At 47.0% G+C, this 25,634-nt stretch overlaps 1 protein-coding gene across 2 annotated transcripts in view; it reads right to left on the bottom strand.

Annotated features, from left to right (window-relative positions):
• Nucleotides 1–5,430: 5,430 nt before the first annotated feature.
• Nucleotides 5,431–25,634, bottom strand: part of SEZ6L2 (seizure related 6 homolog like 2) — a 34,868-nt gene continuing 14,664 nt past the window's right edge. For both annotated transcript variants that reach the window (XM_053261649.1, XM_053261648.1), the window contains exons 9-18: nucleotides 24,045–24,239; nucleotides 21,503–21,641; nucleotides 18,126–18,322; nucleotides 16,604–16,798; nucleotides 15,688–15,879; nucleotides 13,188–13,379; nucleotides 13,025–13,063; nucleotides 12,803–12,920; nucleotides 11,097–11,199; nucleotides 5,431–9,436 (exon numbers count right to left, since the gene is read on the bottom strand). In XM_053261649.1, coding sequence (XP_053117624.1) covers nucleotides 9,407–9,436; nucleotides 11,097–11,199; nucleotides 12,803–12,920; nucleotides 13,025–13,063; nucleotides 13,188–13,379; nucleotides 15,688–15,879; nucleotides 16,604–16,798; nucleotides 18,126–18,322; nucleotides 21,503–21,641; nucleotides 24,045–24,239 — 1,400 coding nt within the window. In that variant the 3' untranslated portion in view covers nucleotides 5,431–9,406. The remainder of the gene's footprint in view (nucleotides 9,437–11,096; nucleotides 11,200–12,802; nucleotides 12,921–13,024; nucleotides 13,064–13,187; nucleotides 13,380–15,687; nucleotides 15,880–16,603; nucleotides 16,799–18,125; nucleotides 18,323–21,502; nucleotides 21,642–24,044; nucleotides 24,240–25,634) is intronic.

Consider the following 25,634-nt stretch of genomic DNA (forward strand, 5'->3'; position numbering starts at 1 on the left):
AGGTGCCGCCTCCCTGGCTCCCTCTCCCCCAGCCAGAACAGGAGACGGAGAAGGCCCTGCGCAACCCGGCCAGGGAGAGGGGGGGAAATGAGGCAATGCTTCCTGGCCGCGGACTGGGAGAGGGGTTGGGCGGCAGGACAAAACTGCTGCAGGGGGACCTGGGTGAGGGTGTGCGCGCCGGCGCCCTAGAGAGAACAGTGAATGTAGTGGGTCTGATGGTCGTCCTTCCTGAGTAGGAAGGTGTGTGAATCACCTATTGTGTGGAAGGCTGAGTGTAATGAAAACTAGACTATGCAGATGCGTCAAAAGAGTATCCTGTGCTGGGACTGACACTCCCAGTAATTCTATCAAAAGTGTCAATGGAGGCCTTTTCAAAGTTACGCCACTGACTCATCCCTATTGTGAGGGAATCTGACTGCTGCACTTGTCTTATCTGTCTTCCATTCCTGTCTGAATTGCTTCATTAGCCAGGTGTTATCTCTCGGGGGGGGGGGGGTATGAGGGGAGTTTTAGAGTTCATCTTAACTCCCAAATGACCTGGATGCCAGATAACTCGCAACAGCTAGTCTGGAGTCTGTTTAGCTGGGCCCCCACATAAGGTGTGAAGCTAATCCCCTTTGCAGTTCAGGTTACTTGCTGCCCAGATAACTTCTTCCCCTTAAAAGGGAAGAAGACTTCCTTCAGGAAATGGAAGTCCTGCCCAAATGAAGAGAACAAGAAGGAACATAAACTCTGGCAAAGGAAATGCAGAGAGACAATAAGGGATGCAAAGAGAGAGTTTGAGGAGCATATAGCTAGAAGTGCCATGGGGAATAATAAAAACTTCTTTAAATATATCAGAAGTAGAAAACCTGCCAGGGAGGCAGTTGGCCCCTTAGATGATGAGGGTATGAAAGTGATTATTAAGGAGGATAAGGAGATTGCATGAAAGCTGAATGAGTTCTTTGCTTCTGTCTTCACAGCAGAGGATACTGACCATATACCCTCACCAGAATTAAGCTTTTCAGGTTTAGTGGCTGAGGAACTTGGCCAATTTGAGGTGACAAGGGAAGATGTTCTAAACTGTCTTGAAAAACTAAAAATTAACAAATTGCCAGGGCCAGATGGTATCCACCCAAGAGTTCTGAAAGGACTCAAATGTGAAATTGCCAATCTCCTAGCAAAAATATATATCTTGTCCCTACAATCAGGATGTACCAAAGGATGGGAAAATAGCAAATGTAACTCCAGTTTTCAAGAAGGGATCCAGGGGGGATCCGGGAAATTACAGGCCGGTCAGCTTAACTTCAGTTCTGGGTAAATTGATGGAAAGCCTAATTAAGGACAAAATTGTTAGGCATATAGGCCTTGTTGAAGGAGAACCAGCATGGCTTCTGCAAATGAAAGTCTTGCCTCGTTAACCTTTTGTAGTTTTTTGAGAGTGCCAACAGGCATGTGGATAAAGGTGATCCAGTTGACATAGTATACTTGGACTTCCAACAAGCTTTTGATGAAATTCCCCACCAAAACCCTTGCATAAACTTAGCAGCCATGGGATAAGGGGACAGGTTCATGTGTGGATCGGTAACTGGTTGAAGGGCAGGAAACGGAGAGTAGGAATAAATGGACAGTTTTCACAATGGAGGTAGGTAGGAAGTGGGGTCCCCCAGAGATCAGTAGTGGGACCAGTGGTCTTTATAAATTATCTAGAAGTTGGGGTGACCAGCAAAGTGGCCAAAGTTGCAGATGACACCAAACTATTTAGGGTAGTGAAATCCACAACAGATTGTGAGGAACTCCAAAAAGATCTCTCCAAACTGGGGGAGTGGGTGACAAAATGGAAAATATAGTTTAATGTAAGCAAGCATAAAATGATTCACATTGGGGCAAAAAGCACTAACTTCACATATATGCTGAAGAGATATGAGCTGTCGGTAACTGACCAGGGGAAAGATCTTGGGGTCATGGTGGACGGCTCCTTGAAAGTGTCATATCAATGCACGGCAGCTGTGAAAAAGGTTAATTCCATGCTAAGAATAATTAGGAAGGGGATTGAAAATAAAAATGCTAATATTATAATGCCCTTATACAAATCTATGGTGTGTCCACATCTGGAGTACTGAGTGCAGCTTTGGCCAACGTATCTTAAGGATATTGTAGAACTGGGAAAGGTGCAGAAGAGGGCAATCAAAATGATCAGGGGCCTGGAGCACCTTCCTTATGAGGCAAGGCTAAAGCATCTGGGGCTTTACCTTGGAAAAGAGGAGACTAAGAGGAGACATGATTGAAGTGTATAAAATGATGCATGGAGTGGAGAGGGTGGACAGAGAGAAATTTTTCTCCCTCTCTCACAACACTAGAACCAGGGGTCACCCCATGAAACTGAAGGTTGGGAAACTTAGGACCAACAAGCGGAAGTACTTTTTCACACAGCTCATAATTAATCTGTGGAATTCTTTGCCATGGGATGTGGTGATGGCCACCATCTTGGATGGCTTTAAAAGAGGTTTAGACAGATTAATGGTGGATAGGTCTATCAATGGCTACTTGTCTGGTGGCTGTGGGCCATCTCCAACCTCAGAGGTACAATGCCTCTCTATACGAGTTGAAGGGGAGCAACAGCAGGAGAGAGGGCATGCACATAACTCTTGCCTCTGGGCTCCCCCAGAGGCATCTAGTGGGCCACTGTGTGAAACAGGATGCTGGACTAGATGGGCCTTGTGCCTGATCCAGCAGGGCTGTTCCTTTGTTCAAATCTAGGGCTGAGCAGTCCACTGCCAACTAAGTGACTTGTCCCCATGAATAACATAAACAGGGATTTCACATTGCGGTGTAGCTCCTGAGCATAGCAAAAGTGCAATCTCCAAGCCTGAAGATGCAGCTGTAAACAGGGAGGCTTCTGAGAGCCAGGCAGAATCAGCTCAGCTAGTAACATAGTCTCCCATCCAAATGCAAACCAAGGTAGACCCTGCTTAATAAAGGAGGAATTCTTGCTCGCTACCACAAGACTGCTCTCCACCCCAATAATGCAAGTACACAGACACTCAGATGGTGGGCTAGGGGTGTGTGTGTGTGTGTACACACTGCCATCCTCTCTGCCAAGGTAAACCCCCAGAAGGGTTTGGGAGGTCTATTTTTGTGATGGCAGCAGCAGTGGCTCAGAGTGCTTCACTGGGCAGGGTCTTAGTGCTTGGTTGTGGGCCTCCATGGGAGGCCATCCACTGCCCGCATTGGCTGACTACTGATGCCAGGCCTGCTCCTTGAACAAAGGGCGAGATACATCCTGTAACAGGAGAGGCCCAAGTTACTGTGGTGCCTGAGATGAGGCACCAAATGCTGCATTGCACCATGGCCCTTGTGGGAACCAGCCCCCTTGCAAAACAGGCCCTTGCAGACTTTTAAAGTGGTACAGGAGAGGAGGGAAGTTTGCCAACAGCCTCCTCTTCGACTTCTTGTAAGTCTTGAAGAGCTGCTCCAGTAGTGGGGGGAGGGGCACTTTGCCTCCCCGCTGGTGCCCCAATAATCTGCCACCTGAGGTGACTGTCTCACCTTGCCCCATGAAAGGGCCACCCCAATAAACAAACAAGATTATCAGATGCAGTGGGTGACAGGATTTCTTTTCCTATTACAGTTGTGCTGATGAGGGCATTTCAGTGAGTCTGGCTTTTCAACTGCTGCATGGCATCTGCTGAAATTACTTTTCCACACAACTATTGGGATATACATGTTGCCACGCAAAGGCTTCCTTGTTTCATCAGTCTTTTGATTTGTCTGTAGATTACAGCTATGATCTTTCTGTTTTAGCTGCCCTTTTGTGCCTTCTTTATTTCTGCATAAAATGCATTTAATCATCCCCCCCCCCACTTTCTTGTTGTTTACATGTTGTTAGCCACCTTGGGCATTTCAGTAAATAGAAATTATAAATATTTATAATTAATTGATCATTAGTATCAAAAAGATCTTATTTGGGGCTTATACCAGTTTAGCTGTTATGCTTTACTCCAAAGAAGCGTGAGAACTGTAGCCTGATGAATGAAATCTCTAGTCCAGGAGGTTCCCAACTTTAGGCCTCCAGATGTTTTTTTGAACTATGGTGCCCATCATCCCCAGCCACAATGGCTGAAGGTTGTTGTTGTTGTTATTACATTTATAAGTAGAAGTAGAGCCAATTCTCATGGCACAAGCTTCTTGGGTAGGAGAGAATTAACCCAAGCAACTTGTATCATCTGGTCCACTGGGAGGCCTCCCAATCCAGATGCTCCAGATCTGGGTAGCCCAGATCAGCTATCTGGGTACAAAGTAAGGTAGGAGAAAAATGGAAGCCATTCTACCTCACTTTGTACTCATCTGGAGCACTGTGGCTGCTAAAACAGCTGCTGGGAGTGGCAGCCATAGAGTCCAGTGGGAAGTGTGGCCAGGGAGAGGAGCACTGCCACGGCTGTCTCTCCGCTGCTCACATGGTGCATTGTGGGATCCAGGGGGACTTCCTCCTCCCAATCCCACTTTGAGAGTCCACCACACTGGTCATGTGGGTGCACAAATAGCAGAGCCCAGAAGAGGCAGAGATCATCTGGGGGAAGCAGGTAAGATCCTGTCCCCCACCCCTCCCTACTTTGGTCATGTGAATGACTTTACTGTCCAACATCTGAATAGTTGAAGTTGGGAACCCCTGAGTTACATTACCGTTCCATATGTTGTCTGAATCCTGGAGCTCTGGTACTGTATAACCATGGTTTCCAAACCAGGTAGATGATAGATGTCACATCCCAGTTTGTAAACCATAGTTTTGCATGGCATATGGAGCTTTGATTTAACCAACAAGGATTCCTCTGCCACCACTCTTAACTAGAGCCGAGAGGGAAAGGAGGGAGTCTGTGGGCTTGGAGCTCTTAAAGAGGCTCGTGTTCATAAGTCCAGGAAACCGTAGTCTGGAATGGGCTCATGGTTCTTTATACTGCCTGGTCAGTGCTGTCCCCTAATCAGCTGATCATGGAATTGTGACTCTGGTGCCATGCAGGAATGCAGCCTGCACTATGTTGCCCTTGAACATCTCAAATCACCCACTAACCCAAGTGGGGGTCACAGTTCTGGCGGCTACCATCCTCTTCCTCTGTCCTTTTCTTAACCCAAAGCGGATTTGACTCAACTCCATAGTCCGTCCCGTTATAAATAAGCCTAAGCACATGTAAAATAAGTGCATATTCTGCCCATTTATCCCTGCCTCCACTTTCTTCCCTTTCTCTGTGGCTTCCCTTGAGTTGATTTCAGATTGTGAGCTCCTTGGGGCAGGGATCTATTTTCTAATTCTTGAAGTGCCACTTCCATGCACAGAGCTGGCATTACTATATGCAAAAACACCATTGCACATTGCACACCTGTGCCACACCCTACCACAACATACACACAACCCTCTCTCTTCTTCTTGCAGTACAGAGTCACAGATGCCACAGCTTTTACAAATGGTGCGTTTTATTTATTGCTCCAAAATAAAAGCAAAATGGGGGGGGGGAATACCCAAGGGCTGAAAAATAGGGGTGTGAAGGGTAAAGATGCAAAGGGAAGCATTCCCTAGAAAATTCCTTCTTCCTTGGAGTCGCCTCTCACTGGCTTTCCCCCACAGTATGAATGGAACCAGCAGGCTAACAGGGTTGTCCATGGAGGAAGAAGAAAAGCTGGAGTAATTGATCCTTTTTGCCCTTTTCCAAAATGCAAGAGAACAGCCACGGGGATAAGAGTCCATCTGATAATACTACAAAGGACAGATAAATAATGGCTGAAATACAGAGCAGGAATGTACCGGTGCAGCAAGAGAGAAACCTAAAAGACCTTCTCAATGCACCATGCAGCAGGAAAGCCGCAATTTTTGACACCTTCCACTACCCAGGAAACCTTGTGTGTTACCCAAAACTATGTCCCCAAGGGTTGCACAACCCTCAAGGATGTATTTTTGGGTAGCACAGAAGGCTTCCTGGGGAGGGGGAGAGAGTAAAAAATTTCTGCTTTCCCGCTGTACCAATGCAGTTTTTTTGAAAGCTCTGTTAGGCCGCTGCTTTCACTGCATGGTGTGTCCTTGCTCTGTATGTCAGCCATTATTTCTGTATTCAGCCCCATATTGGAGGTAGATGGGCGGGTGCAGTTCTGAATCAAGACAACCCACACACCCCCTTGGGGCCTTAAGTTTCCTTTCCCCCCCAGCTTGAACAATTGGGTAAATCCATCAGGGTTTTCCTATATGCTTATGGAGGGTTTCTCCAAGGGATGAGGTTCCTTTCAGTGTTTGATTTCTTAAAGACATTCTCACATATTTTGCCAATGTGGTTCCTGCTTCCCCCCACCCCAAGGAGATAAAGGAGAGAGCTGCATGAAAAGCCCCCTACCCCAATTCTGAAACATCCATAAAGAGGATGCCATATCTGAGTGATCTCCTACTCCGAGACTGAAAAAGGGAATTGTCAGTAAAACCCTCCTTTTGTTTGTACCCATCTATATTTAATCCATAAAGCAGTATACTGAAGATATCCCCTTTAAAAGAAAATCAACCCTCAAAAGGATTACTGTCATTTCCAAAGTAAATATTCTTCTGTCATTTATAAATCAACGGCTACTATGAAGAAGCAGAGGCTACCAAGCCCTCCGTTTGCTTGTTTTTTGTATGCATACTAGATAAATGGGGGAATATATACAGTACACTTCTTTTTCCTTAAAGGACTGCAAACTAAACACAAAAAATAAACATTAAAAATGGCACAACTGTTCTTAAAACTCTCCAAGGCTTTCAGTGGTTTATGATTCATGAAAGAGACATGCTATCTGCCAGCATTTTACCCTTCGAGAAAAACCTGCAGAATTATTGTCCCAAATGTTACTGACACTATTCAAGGAATATATATGCTCAAAAACAAGATGGCCTCCCCATTTCATTCTTTAAAGGGGCATGTTCAGGACTCATGTTCAGCCTCAATTTTAAAAGGCAGAACTGGAGAAAGGTTTCAGAGGCTTAGGAGCTGACACCACACGTTTAGGAGCCAGAAAAGCTGGGAAACAAATAGTTTTGTTTCCTAGGGCACGATCCCCTAGGAAGATCTTCTCCACAGGTGCCACTAAAATGAACAGAGCTACACACAGAGACAGCCCTTCCACAGGCAGGTGATTATTGGGATGGCACTGAGGTGGCAAGACACCCTTCTGCCCCCACTTTTAAAAAAGGGGGGAAGAAGAGGAGAGAGCACAAAATGAGGGCGGTGGAATTTGGAGCCCTGCCTCAAGTACACAGAGGTCTTAAGTCAACACAGGCTACACAAAAACTGATCCATAGGGCTTGAACAGGAAAACTTCCCAGAAGATGGTACCCTACATTTCTAGAAGCCACCCGAACCAAATTTCTGGAGGGCCTGACAGCTAACTAGGAGTCTCAAAAATCCCCAGCCCTCTTCAAAGGGATATTAAGAGCTAAGCGAGATGAGATATTAAACGGCATCATCATGTAGTTTGGGATTTGTTTTTTAAGGGAAAAGGAGCAGTTGCACAGGAGTCTACAGGAGCTACATGATGACTTGGATGAGGGGGACGTTTAACCCGTCTTCTGTGCCCCGAATCAAAGCTGCAGCAGGCTCTCAGAGGTGCTATTTGTTTCAATTATACCTTTAGGGGTGCCAAACAGCTGCTGGGGCGGGGGGGGGGGGTGGTCTGGCAGAAAAAGCATGGAACTAAAGTATTAAAGACCCCCCTAATTCCACATCACAGTCCCATAAAAACTGCAAGCCCCCACATGGCTGCATTTCCCCCTTTTAAAGTAAACCTCAAACTAGACAGTGATATATTGTAGTGTCCCATTGGGTTTGGCCCTACCTCTAAGATGCTCAGGCGGGCATTTTTATTTTTCTTAAAGCTTTTTGAGGCCTGAGGCATACAATCTACATTACGCCTAAACCGCCAAAGTGAGGTAACAAGCTAAAGAGCTGAGAATCTGTTGCCTGAGGCTGGTAAGTCACCACATCCTGCCTAAGGATAGGGCTGGGCCCATTTAGAGGGATTCTCAAGCAAGGGCTAAAGGACACCTGTTTGTAGGGCCTGCGTCATATAGGGACGCCCGGGTTTTCTTGCTTGTGGAGTTGGCAAGCAAAGGATAAGGAAGTCAGAGGAAGTGCAACAGAAATGTAATCAGGAAGCCCTTAGTAGGCAGCGATCCTAGGCACACTTTCCTGGGAGTAAGCCCATTAAACACAATAGGACTTGCTACTGGGTAAACATGCACAGGATTGGATTGTAAAGCTACTATGATGGTACCTCATTTCTGCATCATTTTCCATTGCAGAGGAGACTGTTACCTATAGCCCCGTGGGCTACTGTCATGTCACTAGAAACCCCTTAAAGTTATACATGCTGGTTTATTTCTTGTAGGCCAACTCAGATTCATTATGCAGGAACCATGTAAAACCCAGATTATCTAGATGTTCAGACAGAAGTCATCTCTTCTGCTCTATTCCCACTCAAAATACAGATGCTGGCTTTGTTAGAGGAACCCATTTGTAATTCCCAATTCCAGGGAAACTTGGTGGCTTCCATACAGAGCATTTAGGGTTAGAGTATAATTCTGACAGCCAAGTCACTCACTCTCTCTCTCAATCTAACCTTCCTCACAGGGTTATTGTGAAGATAAGATAGCAGAAAGGGGAACCACGTGTGCCAGCTTGAATTCCTTGGAGGACGGGCAGGATACAAATGCAATGAGTAAATAAATAATTTATTGTAGCCTCTACCTGTTTTTTATGTCTCTCTCTCTCTCTTTTTTGTAGGGACTTTTTTGCTGTTCATTTGAGTGTCAAATATAGCTTGTTTAGGGTAAGTTCTCTTGCAAGTCACATATGCTGGTTTTTGGTGATGTTATTGTACAACCTTTGTTACAAATAGTTTTGTTTTTGTTTTTGATGGCAGCACCTATAACTGACATCCGACTCCCTAGAAAAGGAGTTGTGGGGCAGGGAGCAAGCAAGAAAGAAAAGGATGAGAACTCTCTTTCTTCCTCAGCTGCAAAGGAAATAACAAACCAAGGGAGGGGGAAGAGAGGAGGAGTGGATAATAAATAAACCGAGATAAATAAAAGTAAACAACAGATAAAGCAGAAAAAGTGTGTGTGTGTGCGTGTGCGTGTGTGTGTTTGGTGTGTGAAACGCATTTGGCACATTGAACAGGATATTTACAAAGGGTGGGGGAGTTGACGGCGTCCAAAGCTGGGAGAGTGGACAGTGAGGCAGCCAAATGGGGAGGAAGGGAGAAAAAGCCAATCTGTGTGGCAGAGAGGAGGAAACCCCTCTCCCCCCTCCCTTTCCCTTAAGCCCCTCCCCCCTTCCACTATTCCCTCTGAAACAGGAATTGTTCTCATTCGCTGATCTTCAAACCCGCTCGGGTTAACATCCTCAGATCTCTTCTAAATGGAAACTTCGTATTCTCTGGTGTCCTGGCAGTGGAAATAAAGCAAAGAAGAGAACGTGGAGAGAGATAAAATTACATTATTATAGCGACAGGGTCGTGCCCACAGCATTTTCTCGCCCTGGCATCTCCCTCCCCCCATCCCAAAGACCAGGGGACTTTAGCTGCAAGCTGGCTATCACTATTTTGTTTACAAAAATGCACGATAATAGCCGTGTTCGGTCCATATACAGTTATGCAACTTTTACAGCCCCGATTCGGTTATGCAAAAAAAGCACGCTTTTAGACTAACTAGTTCTTATAGCATTTAGTAGACAGCATCCGAGTAGTGGAAGAACATGATTTGGATGGAAGCATTATTTTGAAATGCAGTTCCACCATCCCCCACTCATGCACCCATCCCCACCCCCCACCCCCCACACACTCCTTGTTTCTAAGTGTGGCCTGGGGGCATCACATATGAAAGCACATTTTGCACAACGACAACATTTAGAGCCAGAGAGCATGTTGGTGCATCTCAAAAAGGACAGTTATGAAAGTGTCTAGTTTGAGGTGGCACAAAGTTTATTTTGCGGGGGCAGTGGTGTATAATGAATTCCTCATGAAGGCTGCTCACACAACTCTGTGCGAAATAAGATACTGGAAACCAATGTCCACCTTGTACAAAACTTCATAGGCAACATCCTATTATTTTTAGTGGTATCTCTTATTTGTGGGGTTCACTGTTGGATTGCTCTGAGTGTGCTTTTCATACAAACATAGGAAGCTGCCTTATACAGAGTCCAACCATTGGTCCATCCAGCTCAGTACTATCTACACTGGCTGGCAGCAGCTTTCCAGGATTTCAGACAGGGATCTTTCCCAGTCCTACCTGGAGATGCTACCACAGACTGAACCTGGGATCTTCTGCATGTGAAGCAGATGTTCTACCACTGAATTTTGTCCCCATCCCAGAAAGCCATATGATTTTTGCCTTAAACTATTTCTTGACTAGCATTCTGGATTTGACAAAGGAATGTTGAGCTGTGGACATTTTCTGAATGGGCAAGTTATTGGCAGGAGTGGGGTCCAAGACAGTGCTTGACAAACTGTGTGTGTGTAGAAGCAACAATATGTGCAACTGGAACTTGGGGGGGCAGGGGGGAGAGAAACACAGAGAGAATGAGCATATGTTGTGAATTGGCTGAAGTCCCCTTGAGAATGCAGGACTCCTTTCTGGGGGTCAGACGTTGGGTGGGGCAGATCTGCAATCCTGTAGGACTGCCTCCTCTTGGCCTTCATTTATGCTCTACCTGTACATTTGTTAATAAAGCAAAAATTACAAAGAAATTTTCTGTTTCCAGGGGGCTCCCTCATCCAAACTTAATTTAGGTAGTGCTGCCTTTTAAATTCCTCACTATTTGGGAAAGTAGGGAGCTTGCTGCAACTTTTATTCAATTCAGATCCCTCTGACGTTCTTTCGTAAAATGCTCCACATAGAACAGGGCTGCCCAGTTTTGGCACTGCTGCAGATACTGGACGACTACAGCTCCCATGATCCCTGACTAGTGTCCATGGTGGCTGGGAATGATGGAAGTCGTAGTCCAAAAGCTGGAGGGCCAAAGTTGTACAGCCCTGACATACTGCAGAATACTGGCCACCATGCCCTGGGCTGAGGGAGTCCCAGTTGCCTGCAGTTCACCACTCACCCCAGCCTCATAGAGAGGGTTGTTAAAGTCCGACTCCACGGTGATGGGGCTGTAGCTGTGGGAGCTGGAGAAAGAGAAACCAAAGAGGGACTTTCCCTGGAACCTGCAGACGGAAAAATGGCAAGGAGACAGACAAACAGGGATGGGTACAAACATCTTGTGTCCACAAGTCAGGCAGGGTTGGAATGCTGATGCTCTCTCTTCTACATTCTTAATCCAGTGTTTTGGTTTGGGTTTTTTTTAAGGCTACCAAATATTCCAGCCACTAATGTTTTAATTCATTTTCATTTTCAATGTGGAGCTTGGCCTGTCCCAAAAGCAACAAATAGACCCACCCATCTTTTGAAACAGTCATTCTAGGTGTGCTGTTCACATCAGCCTGATGTGCAGATTACCATGCAATCCTGTTTGTCACCATGCTATGAAAAACTTTCCTCGCCAGTTTCTGCACATCAAGCTTTTTTTTACAGGCACAAGAGCAGGGCAGGGCATTTTTTTTCCTGGTCAATTGGTACTCCCAAATAAAGAAAGGTATCATTTAATCCAATTCTATTTCTCCACACTCCTCTGATGTAACCCTGAGGAAAGCCAAACATGCAGGTCTTTCTTATTCTTTTAATTTACAGACTGCCTTTCTTCCACAGAAGAGATCAAGGCAGCATGCATGGGGCTCCCTTCCAGGCACCTGACCAGACCCAGACCTGCTTAGATGCAGCAAGCCTCATATGCCTTCCGGTCATGCACCGGGCTTCTCCATGCTTCCTGATGGTGCTAAGGCTTCCTCACCCCTTTCAGACTCTAGTACCTTTTCGTCTTACCAGGAGTTGTTGTCTTAGGGCCTGCTGCTTCCATCTTGCTTTAGGACTCCAAACACCTTCCCACTGATCCAACCCTGCCTCTTTAAAATCCTCATCTCCCTTGTCTACCCGCTATGTTGGCTATCATACGTGCCAAAGTCTCTTTCAGACTCTCCTTCTATCGACTCTCTTGCCATCTTTGTTCATTAAACCAGGCTGTGCTTCATGTCAGATGCACTTCTGCTACTAGAAGGAGGGGCTTCCCAGCTGTGGCCCGCAGGCTACAGAGCAGGGCTGCTCAGCTTGGGTCCTCCTGTAGACGTTGGTCTACAACTCCCATAATTCCTGCTATAGAGCAACCTTAAAATCCTCCTTTTTCATCTGGCTTTTGGTATTGCTCCGTAAATGGGAGTTTTTAACTGAGTGATTCATATAGTTATTTTGCTTTTTATTACTATAGTTCCCCATCTGTTATTTTGAACCACTCTGAACATGGAAAAGGAACATATAGCCTTAAAAATAGAATTAATAAAATCTTCTGATAGTCTATAAAGGACTATCTTTAGCTCACTTCTTGAGCCACTTTCCCACTCCTGGAAAGAGTCGGAGGGGGGATCATAAAGAAGATCTGAACATCTGCAGAATGCATGTCCCTCAACACTGACCCACCCTGTCTCCCTACAGACTTCTGGTCACGGAATGCAATTTTCCAGTTCACCTTCTGGCTTCCAGGCAGGCTCAAGTCTCTTTTAAAAAGCATCACAGGCCTTCCATCAGGCAGTTTAACTGGTGACACCACAGCCCACGGCTTCCACCCCTGTGACAAATAAGGCGCCTCATATCCATTGGCTAAGGCCTTTCAGGGGCCCTATTCACCACCCCCACCCCAAGCCCAGGGCACTTGCTCACTTGGTATAGTAGACATAGATGCCACCAATGAGGAGGATGACCACGATGATGGGGAGGAAGATCGCCAGGGCAATGTTGCCGCCTTCCATCTGGTGGGAAGGGTCTGTCGTCTGGGTGACTGCGAAAGGAAACCAGTTCAAGTGGGGGCGTGTGAGCGTGGCCAGGCAGAGGTTCTCCCTGAGATCCCTCTCCCAAGCTCCCGCTCCCCTCCACCATCCTCACCTTCTAGTTTCTGGCCATTCAGTAACTCCTCATAGGCCACTGGTGGGGAAGAGAGACCAAGAGGATATGTTTAGAGAAAGCCACAGAGGCAAGCACGGCAGAGCGGGCTGAGATGGGGGCGGGGGGCGCAGCTGTGGCAGTGGCGAGGATGGGGACACTGTACCTTTGCACAGCGGAGGCTGGCTGGTCCACTGGGATGGATGCCCTGGTATGCAGGTGATGGTCACTTCGCCAATCAGCTCAAAGCCTTCGTAGCAGAAGAAGCGCAAGGACTCTCCCGCCTGGTAGTGATGCTTATAAAGTGTCTGGTACCCATTCTCCGGGACGCCAGGGTTCAGGCAAGGCTCATATTTCACTGCAATACAAGGGAACAACCCTGAATGTCAGTTGCTTGACATAGAGGGGTGTGTGTGTGTGTGTGTGTGTGTGTGTGTGTGTGTGTGTGTATATATATATATGAATGATCATATGCATCTGCCTTCTATTGAGTCTAGCCATTGGTCTGTTTAGGCCAGTATTGTCTACTCTGACTGGCAGCAGCACTCCAAGTCGCACACAGAGGTCTTTCCATCACCTGCTACCTGATTCTATTGCCTGCTTCTAGGGAGTGAAACTGGGACTTTCTACCTGCTAAGCATGTGCTCTGCCAGTGAACTACAGCCCATCTTGCCAGTCACAGGAACAAATGAAGAGTCAGATCACTGGTCCATCTGGCCCAGTATTGTCCACTCTGTATGGCAGCAGCTTTCTAAGGTCTCAAGGGACTCATCAGCATGCATGATGATTGACTGAGTAGAAAAGGTTAGGGTTAGAATAGGCCAGCTAAAGCCTTTACTGAAATGGAGAACAAAATCTAGCAAAAAGGGCAGATGGTCCTAGAACTTGCAGGGCAGATATTATGTTCATTATAGCAGAGAACAAATAGGCAGAATAAAAACTAAACACCAGCCAACACCCTGAATCTTTTTCTCTTGGAAGGCACCCTGAACTTCAACAAAAGTGGCATCCACATTGGTTAGTTACTTCTCTTTTTATATCCGTCCCCAGCTATAGTAGCATCATGACCTGCACCCTTGATAAAGGTGAATAAAATCCTTTTCATTGACAGGAAGGCGTTCTGGGCCATCCTACAAGAATGCCTAATTCTACGTGGAGATGGCACCTCATGGGCACCTCTAAATCTGATTGGGTCTGGCTGCAATTATAGAAGTGCCCAGCCTCCATTTTCTGATTGGGCGTAACCGGCTTGGCCAATGCAATTATTGTGTAAGCCCTAGGGCAGGGGCAGGTGACCTTGGCACTCCAGCTGCTGCTGAACTACCATTCCCATCCCCTTCTTCCATCACTACAATTGTCGCTGGGCATGATTGGAGTTGTAATTGTAAACCTGCAGCAGGACGGGTGCCATTTTTAAAATCTATGTCCAGTAACTAGAAACTATAGCTGCTTTAAATAATAAGCAGCTTATTTAAATAATAAGGGTACCTAAGAGAGCGTCTTCTTCGTTATGAGCCCCACCACCCATTGAGGTCATTTTGAGGAGGTCCGTCTCCAGTTACCGCCAACTCGTCTGGTGGCTACACAGAGATGGGCCTTCTCGGTCGCTGCCCCAAGATTGTGGAATGCGCTCCCTGCTGAGATATGATCCTCCCCATCTCTGGCAATTTTAAAAAAACACCTGAAAACCCTTATTTTCACCCAAGCTTTCTCAGCTTCCTAAAGTGTGTGGGTTTTAATTTCTGGTTTATTTTAAAATTCAAAACCAGATTTCGGGGGTTTTAATCACTATAATTGTTTAATCACTGTAATTGTTTAATTGTTGTTTTAAAATGTTTTTAAATTGTTAATTGTTATATTGTTTTTAAATTTGTTTTAGCTCTTTACAGTTTTAGTGGTGTGTTTTAAATGTAAACCGCCCTGAGCCATTTTGGAAGGGCGGTATACAAATCAAATCAAATCAAACCAAATCAAAAAATAAATAAGGGTAATATTGTTTGTCGTAATGTTTTGGCAATACGTGAAACTAGCTGGGCCAGACGCAGAGCATCTGTGCCTCTAGTTTGCTGCAGCAGTTTTCTCTCCATTCCCCCCCTCCCCCCCGCCACCCCAACCCCCACCGGTGCTTATTTTCCCTGCCAGCCACCCACCCTCCCACTGGCTGCCTCTGCCCACCCACCCACCCTCCGGCCGGTCGCCTCCTCCTGCCAGCCTGCCCGCTCCTCCTGCCAGCCCGCCACCTCCTCCCATTGGCTGGCCTGCCTGCCACCTCCTCTGGCCAGCCCACCTGGCCACTGCCATCACTGTTTTCTCCCCTGTCCCTGTTGCTATCTGGGCAGATGCTCGCGAACTCTCGTGAGAGCTGCCATGCATGGGATTAGCAACGGGTATGTCTTAGAGAAATATATATAAAGAAGATGTGCTGGACTCAAGCAAGCAGGCCAGGCCACTTGCTAGTAAAGGAAGGCCAAAGAAGCAAACCAACGTCAGGAAAGATCACTTACCAACCCAACCAGCAGAAAGCTTTCTTCTAGGCCTCAAAGACTGCTGAAAGTTACACCCCTGTCTTGAGCTGCTGCCATTTTTGCAGCTCTGGGGTTCCCCCAAAACATGATGTCCCCACTTCCACTCCAAAATGATGCTCTCCCTCACCCCTTTTTACTCACAGACACACTTGGGCACCCGGTCACTCCACTTGGGGGTGCCTGTGTCCCGGTTGTAACAGGTCAGCGTGCTGCTCCCTTCCACTACGTAGCCCTCATGGCAGAAGTACTGGACGTGGGAGCCGATGGAGAAGCGTCGGTCTGACACGCTGCGTTTGCCATTGCTGATTTCCCCAGGGTCAGCACAGTTCACAACTTGGGGGGGGGGGGCGGGAGGGAGGTGGAGGAATCAGGGAGAGAAAGCGCAATGAGGTCAAGAAAGGTCTTTTGTGCATCTCCCCCTTGTTTCCCAACATGGAATCAGGCCTCAAAACATGGGAGCTCATATTCTGCCCACTAGTGGGTGGTGACAAGACATAGTGTCTGGGGCTCCTCAATTTTTTCTTAATTGAAGTAAGATTCTAGTCCTTACTGTTGCAGACAAAAACTTGTGCTTGTCTACTGAAAGGACAGAAACTGGACTGGATGCTGGGCAAGGTCCCATTGCTTAGGGGCTACTTTGCTTTATGTAGCTTCCCACTGACCTCCAATTCCTGCTCCCCGTACCCCAAGTTCTTGGTCTCTGTGCCCCAGTTGCTCTCCCTCCAACTCCACCCCTTTACCACCCCTGCTAAAATGTTATACCTTATGATGTTATTTGTGGTTAATTAAAGGGAGTGAACCTTATTTGAGTCAGGGAAGGCTGCAAGGAATACGTTGAAAATATGAATATTGTGGATACATTTTTTCAGTATTGAGGCAGACAGAATGCATGCATCATACCTAACTTTAATAGAAATATTGTGCCAATATATGGTTTCTTGTAACATCGATAGGTAGTTAATAAATCCTTTCTTAAAATGCTGGATTCTGGGTTTGTTTTTTAAGAAATTATTCCTAGAACAGCAATTGCATGGGTGTTACAGATGGGAAGACTTACTTTTTTGACAAGTGGGGGGGCTGTTACTCCACGAGAGATCCCACTGGCAAGTGAGGATGTCAGATCCCACAATGTCATAGCCTGGCTCGCACTGGTAAGTCACCACTGTGCCTCGGATGACGGCAGCATGAGAAGCCGTGTGCCAGCCAAACTCCACCTCGGGCAGTTCGGGGCAAGTGTCGTTCCGTGGGACCTCTGCCATGGTGGGGAGGAAAGAAAGGGATTAGGGACTGCCTTCCCTCATGCCTTGCCCCCTATTCTGTGATTTCCCTTACTCCACTTTCCTGTTCTATTTTGGAAGTTCTACTGACTCGTCTACACAAGCAGTCACCCTAGGACTGGGCTGCACAGCTTTGAGTCTGCTGCAGATGTTGGACTACAACCTTCAACATCCCTGACTGACTATTGGCCACTGTGGCTGCAGATTATGAGAGTTGTAGTCCAAAACCAGCTGCAGGGCCACAGTTGTGTAGCCCTGCCCTGGAAGAACAATCCCTGGAGTCACTTTAGCTCTGTTTCTGAACTTGCTCAAGGAAATAATCAAGGATGGCAGGGAGGAGCCAAAAGAAAGTTCAGGAAAAGATATCATGTGAACAAGGAGGTTCTTCTCTCCAGTCAGTAGGGTTCACAGTGTCATAGAGAAACACTGCCCTGTGAATGACCCAAAACAGAAAGCAAGGGGATGTGGTTGAAACACCCTAGAATTCTTTGTTCCTATAGACAAGGATTGTATCACAGGTTAAAAATTCTGTAATGATAATGCTGAAATAACCAGCTCTGAATCACAAGCCATCCATATCATGTGGCAGAGAATTTCATAAATGAATTATAAGGGACCCCAATGCATTCTACACCACAATGGCAACCAACATGATTAGAAGTGGGGTATCCCATTTCCCCAAGTCACCACTCGCCAAAATTAGAACTGGGTAGGAGTAATTCCTCAGTCTTTCTTGCCTCTGCATTCTCTTTCTCTCCTCGCAGACTGTTCATTTGTCCTTCCTTTCCTTTTGAATGAGATCATAAGGATATAAGAGCCCTGCTAGATCAGCTCAAAAGTCAGTCTAATCCAGTATCCTGTTCCCCACAGCATCCAACTCTACATATCTGCTTCTCGGAAACCCAAAAGCACGTCATGAAGGCAATTGCTCTCTCCTGCTGCTGCAAGTTGTGTTCAGTGGCCTACTGAAGCACAGAATCCTAGAATGTCAGATTGGGAAGAAAGCTCAGAGGTCTTCTAGTCCACCCCCTGGGGGAGGGGGTTAGAATCTAAATGTGTGTATTACTGGCACAAGAAACCTAAGATGAGGGTGACTGAATGAACACTTGGCACACCACTTCTGAAAGGCCGCTGCGTTGCATCCTCCACGCAACTCCCACGTCTTCTGTCCATTTGGCCCCATCCTGCCTCTGGTCTGATATCACAGACTATCTTCACAGCATGTGTTGACAAGACGTGTGGTGTGGTTTCATCAAGCTCTCTCCCCTTGGCCACCCCCCACTCCAGCTTTCTTTCTCGTACCCTTGTATCGCACCAGGAATCCCTGGCTGAGGCCAAAGAGGGGGTCCCCAGGATCCGACTGGAACTGGAGGGTGACAGCTGGGCCTGAAGAGTAAAGGCTGAAGCGAGGGTGGGGGCCTAGGTACTGCCCCAGGATCCGAGCTGTTAAGTCGCCCCCATCAAAGATGGTCAGCACGTCGGACTTGCGGATGTTGAGGCTGGGAGGAGAGTTGGGGAAGGAAAGAATAAAAAGTACAAAAGTGCATTATTAAAAAGGAAAGGAGGAGAGCAAAGGGGGAGGATATTCCCACTTTTGCTCTGATGTTTCTTTCATCCGGACTGACGGAGATGCATAACGACGGATGAATCAATGGGTGAATGGAATGAGAGTGCAAGTCATGGACTTTCTCAGACTGGTGAAGCAAGTGGAATTCTTGAAGGGAAGTTAGTTTTAACACTGTAAATCAGTGTTTCTCAACCATTTTCATCTTGAGACACACTTACATTAAAACAAACTGAGGTACATGCCCCCCAGCACAGACACAGTAATGCAATATTGTATTTATTTATGCTTCCTTTCTCCTCTTATACCATCTTCTAGGGATGTGCACAGATCACAGTTCAAAGAGCGATATGCCTTTAAAAGGGAGGAGAGCAGGTCTATACCGGCTCCTCCGCCGCTCGCCCACAGCTTCCTGTCCGGGTGGCGTGCCCCCGCGCAGCTGCCCTCGCATGACAGCCACATGTACATGGCTTCTGCGCATGCACAATAGCTATGTGCGTATTGCCGACTACAGACATGGCCGCTTTGCAAGCGCGGAAGCCATGTACATGCCGTCGTGAACGCGAGGGCAGCTGGGGAGAGCACTGCCGGCGTGCTATGGCAGCTGGGAGGGGTGAGCCGCCCAAACAGGAAGCTGCAGAGGAGCAGGTATGGACCTGCCCTCCTCCCTTTTAAAGGTGCTGGGGATGGGTTGCGAATCGCAATTCATGCACATCCCTACCATTTTTATTCTTATTCACAGCTATCCTTCCTATTGCTGACTCGCCCCATAATGTACCAGAAAGGATGTGTCCCTCCTGGTTCATTATGGGGGAGTCAGCTCAAAGGCAGAGAGTTTAAACTCCCCAGTTCTGGTGCGATCTCAGAATGACTCCGTGCATCACACCATTAGGAAATGCTGCTGTAAATAGAGACATGTGGAGCATTTCAATTTGGTAAACACAGCATGTCTGTGAGCACATACCAGAAATCTGTATGGCCATATCAACAGAACCTGGTCAGGGAGATGGTAATACTGTTTAATGAAGAAATTACTCTATTTTGGTTCTACTTGCTCTAACTACTGTGTGATTATTCATGCAGAATGGGTTTGAGGAGTTATTTTGTTACTGCATAGTCAAGGATATGAAAGGAGTTCTGCTTTATCAGACCCAAGGCCCATCTGGTCCAGCATTCTGCTTCCCACAGTGGCCAGCCAGATGCCTCCGGGAAACCTACAACAAGGAGGCCACAGCCCTCTCATACTGCTTTTATGCCCACTTGGCACAGGACCGTAGGAAGCTGCCTTATACTTAGACCATTGGTCCATCTAGCTCAATATTGTCTGCCCTGACTGGCAGTGGCTCCTTCTACACTGACTGGCAGTTGTTTCTCCAAGATTTAAGACAGGAGTCTTTCTCAGCCCTACATGGAAATGCTGGAGATTGATCCTGGGATCTTCTGCATACAAAGCAGATGCTCTACCACTGACTACAGCTCCATCCCTTGAGGGGAATTTCTAAATGTCTTTTGCCAGGAAATTTCGGACCGACAAAAGTATGTACTTCTTCACACAATGCGTAATTAACCGATGGAATTCTCTGCCACAAGATGTGGTGACAGCCACCAGCCAGGATGGCTTTAAGAAGGGCTTAGATAAATTCATGGAGGACAAGTCTATCAATGGCTACTAGTTTTTCCAGCTATAGGCCACCTCTAGCCTCAGAGGCAAGATGCCTCTAAATACCAGTTGCAGGGGAGCTACAGCAGGAGAGAAGGCATGCCCTCAGAAGCCCCAGAGGCCTGTGGTGGGCCACTGTGTGAAACAGGTTGCTGGACTAGATAAGTCTTTGGCCTGATCCAGCAGGGCTGTTCTTATGTTATCTTACAGCAGACAGTGCTTACATATAGTCACCCATCTAAATGCAAACAGGATGCTAGACTAGATAAGTCTTTGGCCTGATCCAGCAGGGCTGTTCTTATGTTATCTTACAGCAGACAGTGCTCACATGTAGTCACCAATCTAAAACAAGGTGAATCCTGCTTAGCAAAGGGGACAATTCATGCTCACTACCACAAGACAAGCTCTCTACCCCAATCACTAGTGTTCCATTTCTACAGTTCTGTTCCCTTAACACAAGGCTTCGTTTTGCTATTCATTTAGTTATATCTACCTTCTTAAAATTTATCTACTCCCCTTCTAAAGCAATCTAAGCTAATGGCCATCACCACATCCTGTCACGTGAATATCTGTGCTTTTCGTAAGCTGCCTTGCACCCCTATATTTGGAGGCAGGGAGAAGAAGAAAGGAGGGACAAAAAGTTAAGCGTATACCCCAATCCTTGCTCCATTTTAACAAAAGGAGGGAGGCTCCCATCTTCCCTCCTGCTCCATACCCACAAACATATACACTATGTCAGAGGCTCTCAAACTCAGGTCCCCAGACATTTTTGAACGGCACTTTGTCATCTAGAGCTACAAAGGCCTTCAGACTCAACTTTGAGACCAAATCCTGCACTATGCTCTAGACCTTGTTACTGCCAGGATTCAAGGCAGAGGTCATGTGCGCCCTCAGACAGTGGTTCTCCTGACCCTGCTGTAACCATCTTTCATCAGTCCTGTACCTCTTCCATATCCTTAGTCCTACCCATTTTTATTTCAAATATAAGCTCTGTGAGAGAGTCGTTGTCACTTCCATGTTCAGTACAGGCTCTAGCATAACAATGAGGCCAAAAACACATTAACCAGCAGTAGCAGCCTAATGAAGCAGTAGCTTCCCTGACACCATCAATGATTTAGAGTACTGCTCTTTCTCTTCCTTGCCCTTGATTTTAGCAGCCTCCTTCTAAAGATATAAGGGACACACCATACAGGCTGGCTGAATCAGGCATCACCTGAGTTACAAAAGGGATCCTAGTTGTTGGATGAGAGGCCTCCAAAACTTATACAAGGACCTTACCATTTCAAATGGATGAGATGAATTCAACAATCAATCTAATGATGGATGGTGGTTTCAGAAGACCATGAGGACAGGGTGGGATGTCGATGCCTGAGTCATGAGGATCCTCCCCAACAAGGGGGGGGGGGCGGTGGTAGTGGTGATGGTGGCGGCAGCGGCAGCAGCAGTGGTACCTACATCTCGATGTCCAGCAACACCCGCTTCTCCTCCTGGACCCGGATGCCCCAGACACAGTCCTGGCCTTTCCCATAGGACTGGGGCCAGTCGGGGGAAAGGACAACACCGGTTGCCTCAGAGAGATCCCCCCCGCACAATGCTGGAGGGAAAAGATAGAGAGTCAGGAGGAGGAGGAGGAGGAGGCATTTTATTCATGTGAACCCCCTAGAGCCATCTGGGTTTGGTGGTATAAAAGTGTAATCAAACAATCAAACAAATATTGCAGGGGCGTAGCAAGGTTGGAGTGGGCCCAGAGACAAGATTTTAAAATACCCCCCTCCCCGGAAGCTCAGCTTATGAAGTAAAGAAATCTTAAATGAGGCTGAATAGTGGTAACAAAAAGCATAGTAGAATTTTATCTATCTATCTAGCTCCTATGTGCCACAATAGAACATCATCCTAAATTATTTTTTAAAAGGTTTTGTAAATTGTGGACGATGCAAGTCATTTAATGGTACTAGAGAAAGACATGCTGTTCTGGTAGCTCCAGGTCTTAACACTCACATCAATTTGGGAGGATGAATACAACTGAAGGAAGACCCGGCGGGTGCGCGGCCGGGGGAGTCAGTCATTATTATTTTATTATAATTATTATTTACATTTATATCCCGCTCTTCCTCCAAGGAGCCCAGAGTGGTGTACTACATACTTGAGTTTCTCTTTCACAACAACGCTGTGAAGTAGGTTAGGCTGAGAGAGAAGTGACTGGCCCAGAGTCACCCAGCTAGTATCATGGCTGAATGGGGATTTGAACTCGGATCTCCCCGGTCCTAGTCCAGCACTCTAACCACTACACCACGCTGGCAAGTCATGTGACTTGCCTCTGGGGGGCCCCCCAAGGCAGTGGGCCCCCAGACAACTGTCTCCCCTTGCCCTATTACAGTTACGCCCCTGAAATATTGGTTGATTGAATCAAAAGGTGCAAAACGTTATGCTGGTTTTAAACCAGGTTTCCCCTCTTTTCCACAAAAATCAGTTTTTAAAATTACACTTGTTTAACAGTATGGCTCTTCCCTGTAAATTGTGGTTCTGTACAGCTGCGGAAAAACAAAAGGAGGGAGGCTCCCATCTTCCCTCCTGCTCCACACCCACACACGTATACACTATGCCAGAGGCTCTCAAACTCAGGTCCCCAGACATTTTTGAACTGCACTTCGTCATCCTGAGCTACAAAGGCCTTCAGACTCAACTTTGAGACCAAATCCTGCACTATGCTCTAGACCTTGTTACTGCCAGGATTCAAGGCAGAGGTCATGTGCGCCCACAGACAGTGGTTCTCCTGACCCTGCTGTAACCATCTTTCATCAGTCCTGTACCTCACCATTTCTGATCATTTCTTTTCCACTCTGCTCCCACTTCTGCCTCCACGGTCACATCAAAAGCATCCAGTGGCTGCAGTGGTTAGAATTAGTGATGTGCACGTACCGGTTGCCATGGTTCGGTTTGAATCAGAACCGAATTTGGACTGAATTGCAACTCCCAAACTGGTTTGGTTGAACCCACTGGCTGGGCCAGTTGGGTTGACGAACTGGCTCGAAGCAGTTCAAAGCAGTTCACGATCAACCCGCTCGAACTGGCCCGGTTTCCAACAGACTGTTTAGAATGTCAGACTAAGCAGCAGTGGCCCAAGGTACTGTGGCACCTGAGTTGAGGTTCCAGATGCTGCTTGCCCCACATCCTTAATAGGAGCCAGTCCCTTTTTAAAACCAGCATTTGCAAGCTTTGAAAGCTATGGGGGAGGTGAGGAGGAGAGAAGGTTTCCAGCATCCTTCTCTTCTCTGTGCTTGTTGCAAGCTTTGCAAGGAGTGTGAGGAGAGGTGCTCTTTGCAAAGCTTGTGAGGGTCAAATTGGTCCTAAAGAGCTGCTCCAATGTTAGTGGAGGGAAGGGCATCTTGCTACCCTGCGAGCATCCCAGTAATCTGCTTCCTGAGGAGACCACATCACCTCACCTCATGAACGGGCCACCCCCAATACCTCTCTCAGCCATGAAACTCATTGGGTGACTTTGAGCCAGTCACTTCCTTTCAACCTGATCTACTTCACAGAGTTGTTGTGAGGACAATGTGGAGGAGGGAGGGAAACTCTGAGCTCCTTGGAGGAAGGGTGGGATAAACATGTAAATAAATTAAATTAATAATATTAATATTAATAACAACAACCATGTTCTAGGCCATGACATGCTAGCTGCAAAACATGTTTCATCCCATTAATTTCAATGGGATTTACTGTCATGTAAATGCATTTAAAACTGCAGTGCAAAGGCACAGGCTAATCAAGCCTACCTTGAGGCAGGGAGCACAGACTTATATCTAGGGATGTTTATCAAATTCTCCCCATCCAAATGTCCCTTCAGATTTGGGCGTTTTAAATGACCTGGTCTTGTTTGTGGAGTGGCACCAACGCCTTAGGAATCTATCATTCCTCCATTCTGATGTCCAGACTTTGCAGAGAGGGTGAATCCAACAGAGCAGGTGCCTGGCTGAGATATGGAAGTGAAGATTACCTTTGCAGGTGGGCTCGCTTTCGTTCCAGCGGGGATCTCTTGGATCAACACACTCAATGGCTGATGGCCCCTGTTCAAGCATGTATCCAGCACTGCAGGCAAATTCAACCAAAGTCCCCACGTGATAGGATGGGTCCGACGTGCTGAAATTCCCATGTGCCAGGAACGGTTCATAGCACCGGTCTTCATCAAAAGCTGCCAGGAGGGGGAGCTAAGGATCAGAAAAGCTTCCCCAAGTGGATACCATCTAGCCCCTCCCACTGTAATATCATAACTGGACAGTAGACGGGGGGAATGGGACACCTACTCTTGACTAGGAGGCTATAGCCAAAGAACTGGTTGGTTAGTTCAAAACAAAATAGGCCTGTTGAGGCCATACTCCCTAGCATGCACAATAAGAATGCGTGTGTGCCCTTTCGATGCACGAAGGTGCTGCTACCTAGCTGCACAGGGGGAGAGCAGTTTGCGGAACCTCCTCGTTCTACATGTGCTACACACACTAGAATTTGTGTAGCACAGGCCCTCCAACTTCAACTTCCACCATCCATCCCCAGCCAATAAATTGTGGCTGGGAGTTTTGGGCGTTAGTAGTTTGACAACAGCTTGAGGGCCAAGTTTGCCCACCCCTGGAGTAGTCTGGATGAACTCCCCCCCACCCACCACAAGGAAGGAAAGGTGCCCTGGCGAAGGGAAAAGAACATGTCAGCTCGTGGCACGCACACATGGTATGCTAGAGGGGCTGGTAGGCAAAGTATATTCTGAAATGACTATCTGAAATTTTATGTGCATCACTTCCTCTGCTTCTTGGGTCTTTATTGCCCTCACTAGAGTTGCCAGTCAGGGAGGATGCTCTCAATGTTGCCTGCACTGGGCAAGTTCTTCTGTCTCGACCTAGTAAAGCAGTGCTCCCTTCACTCTCTTGCTTGCCTGCTCACTTCTTTCCTGCCAAGAGTGCAAAGTCCCTCCTGCCTCTCAGTTCAGCCTGACTTTGTCCTTGGCTCTTCCTTTCTGCAGTCACCCATAGTTTCCTCAGGGCCCTGCTTTTATGGCTACCACCAACTCTGGCCTGCTTCTTTTATCTCCTGAGCATTCTCCCTAGCCCTCCTTTCATAGCATTCAGCCCCTCTTCATCTTAAATACTGTGAAATTTCTCTCCAAGTTGCCTCTCCTCAATACCCTGTCTTCTACACTTCAGGTTCCTCTTTCTCAGTCCATTTCCTACTCTGCACCCCTCCTTCAACTCCTTTAGCTCTAGGTTTTCTATCCATTAGTTTCCCTACCTCCTGAGGCTACAAGGTCCACAGCTACCCCGCCAAAGAGGTTTTACTCCCAGCCAACCTGACAGTTTCCCCTTCCCTCACTGAAAGTGGACTGTAAACTGGTCTGTTATCTGAAGAGTCAAGCCATCACGTCAGCCCAGTCAATCTGCCAGAGGTGTTACCACCACAAGCACAATACAAGTAGCAGGCTTGCCATTCCGTAGGGCAAAATAGTTGACACTAACACATTTACTAGATCATATGAAACCTGTTGTCAGTGAATTGCCTGGTTAATTCAAATCAGCATATGAAATTCTCCACCTACCCTTCC

This window comes from Hemicordylus capensis, chromosome 6 (genome assembly GCF_027244095.1).
Source record: "Hemicordylus capensis ecotype Gifberg chromosome 6, rHemCap1.1.pri, whole genome shotgun sequence".
Lineage (NCBI taxonomy): Eukaryota > Metazoa > Chordata > Lepidosauria > Squamata > Cordylidae > Hemicordylus > Hemicordylus capensis.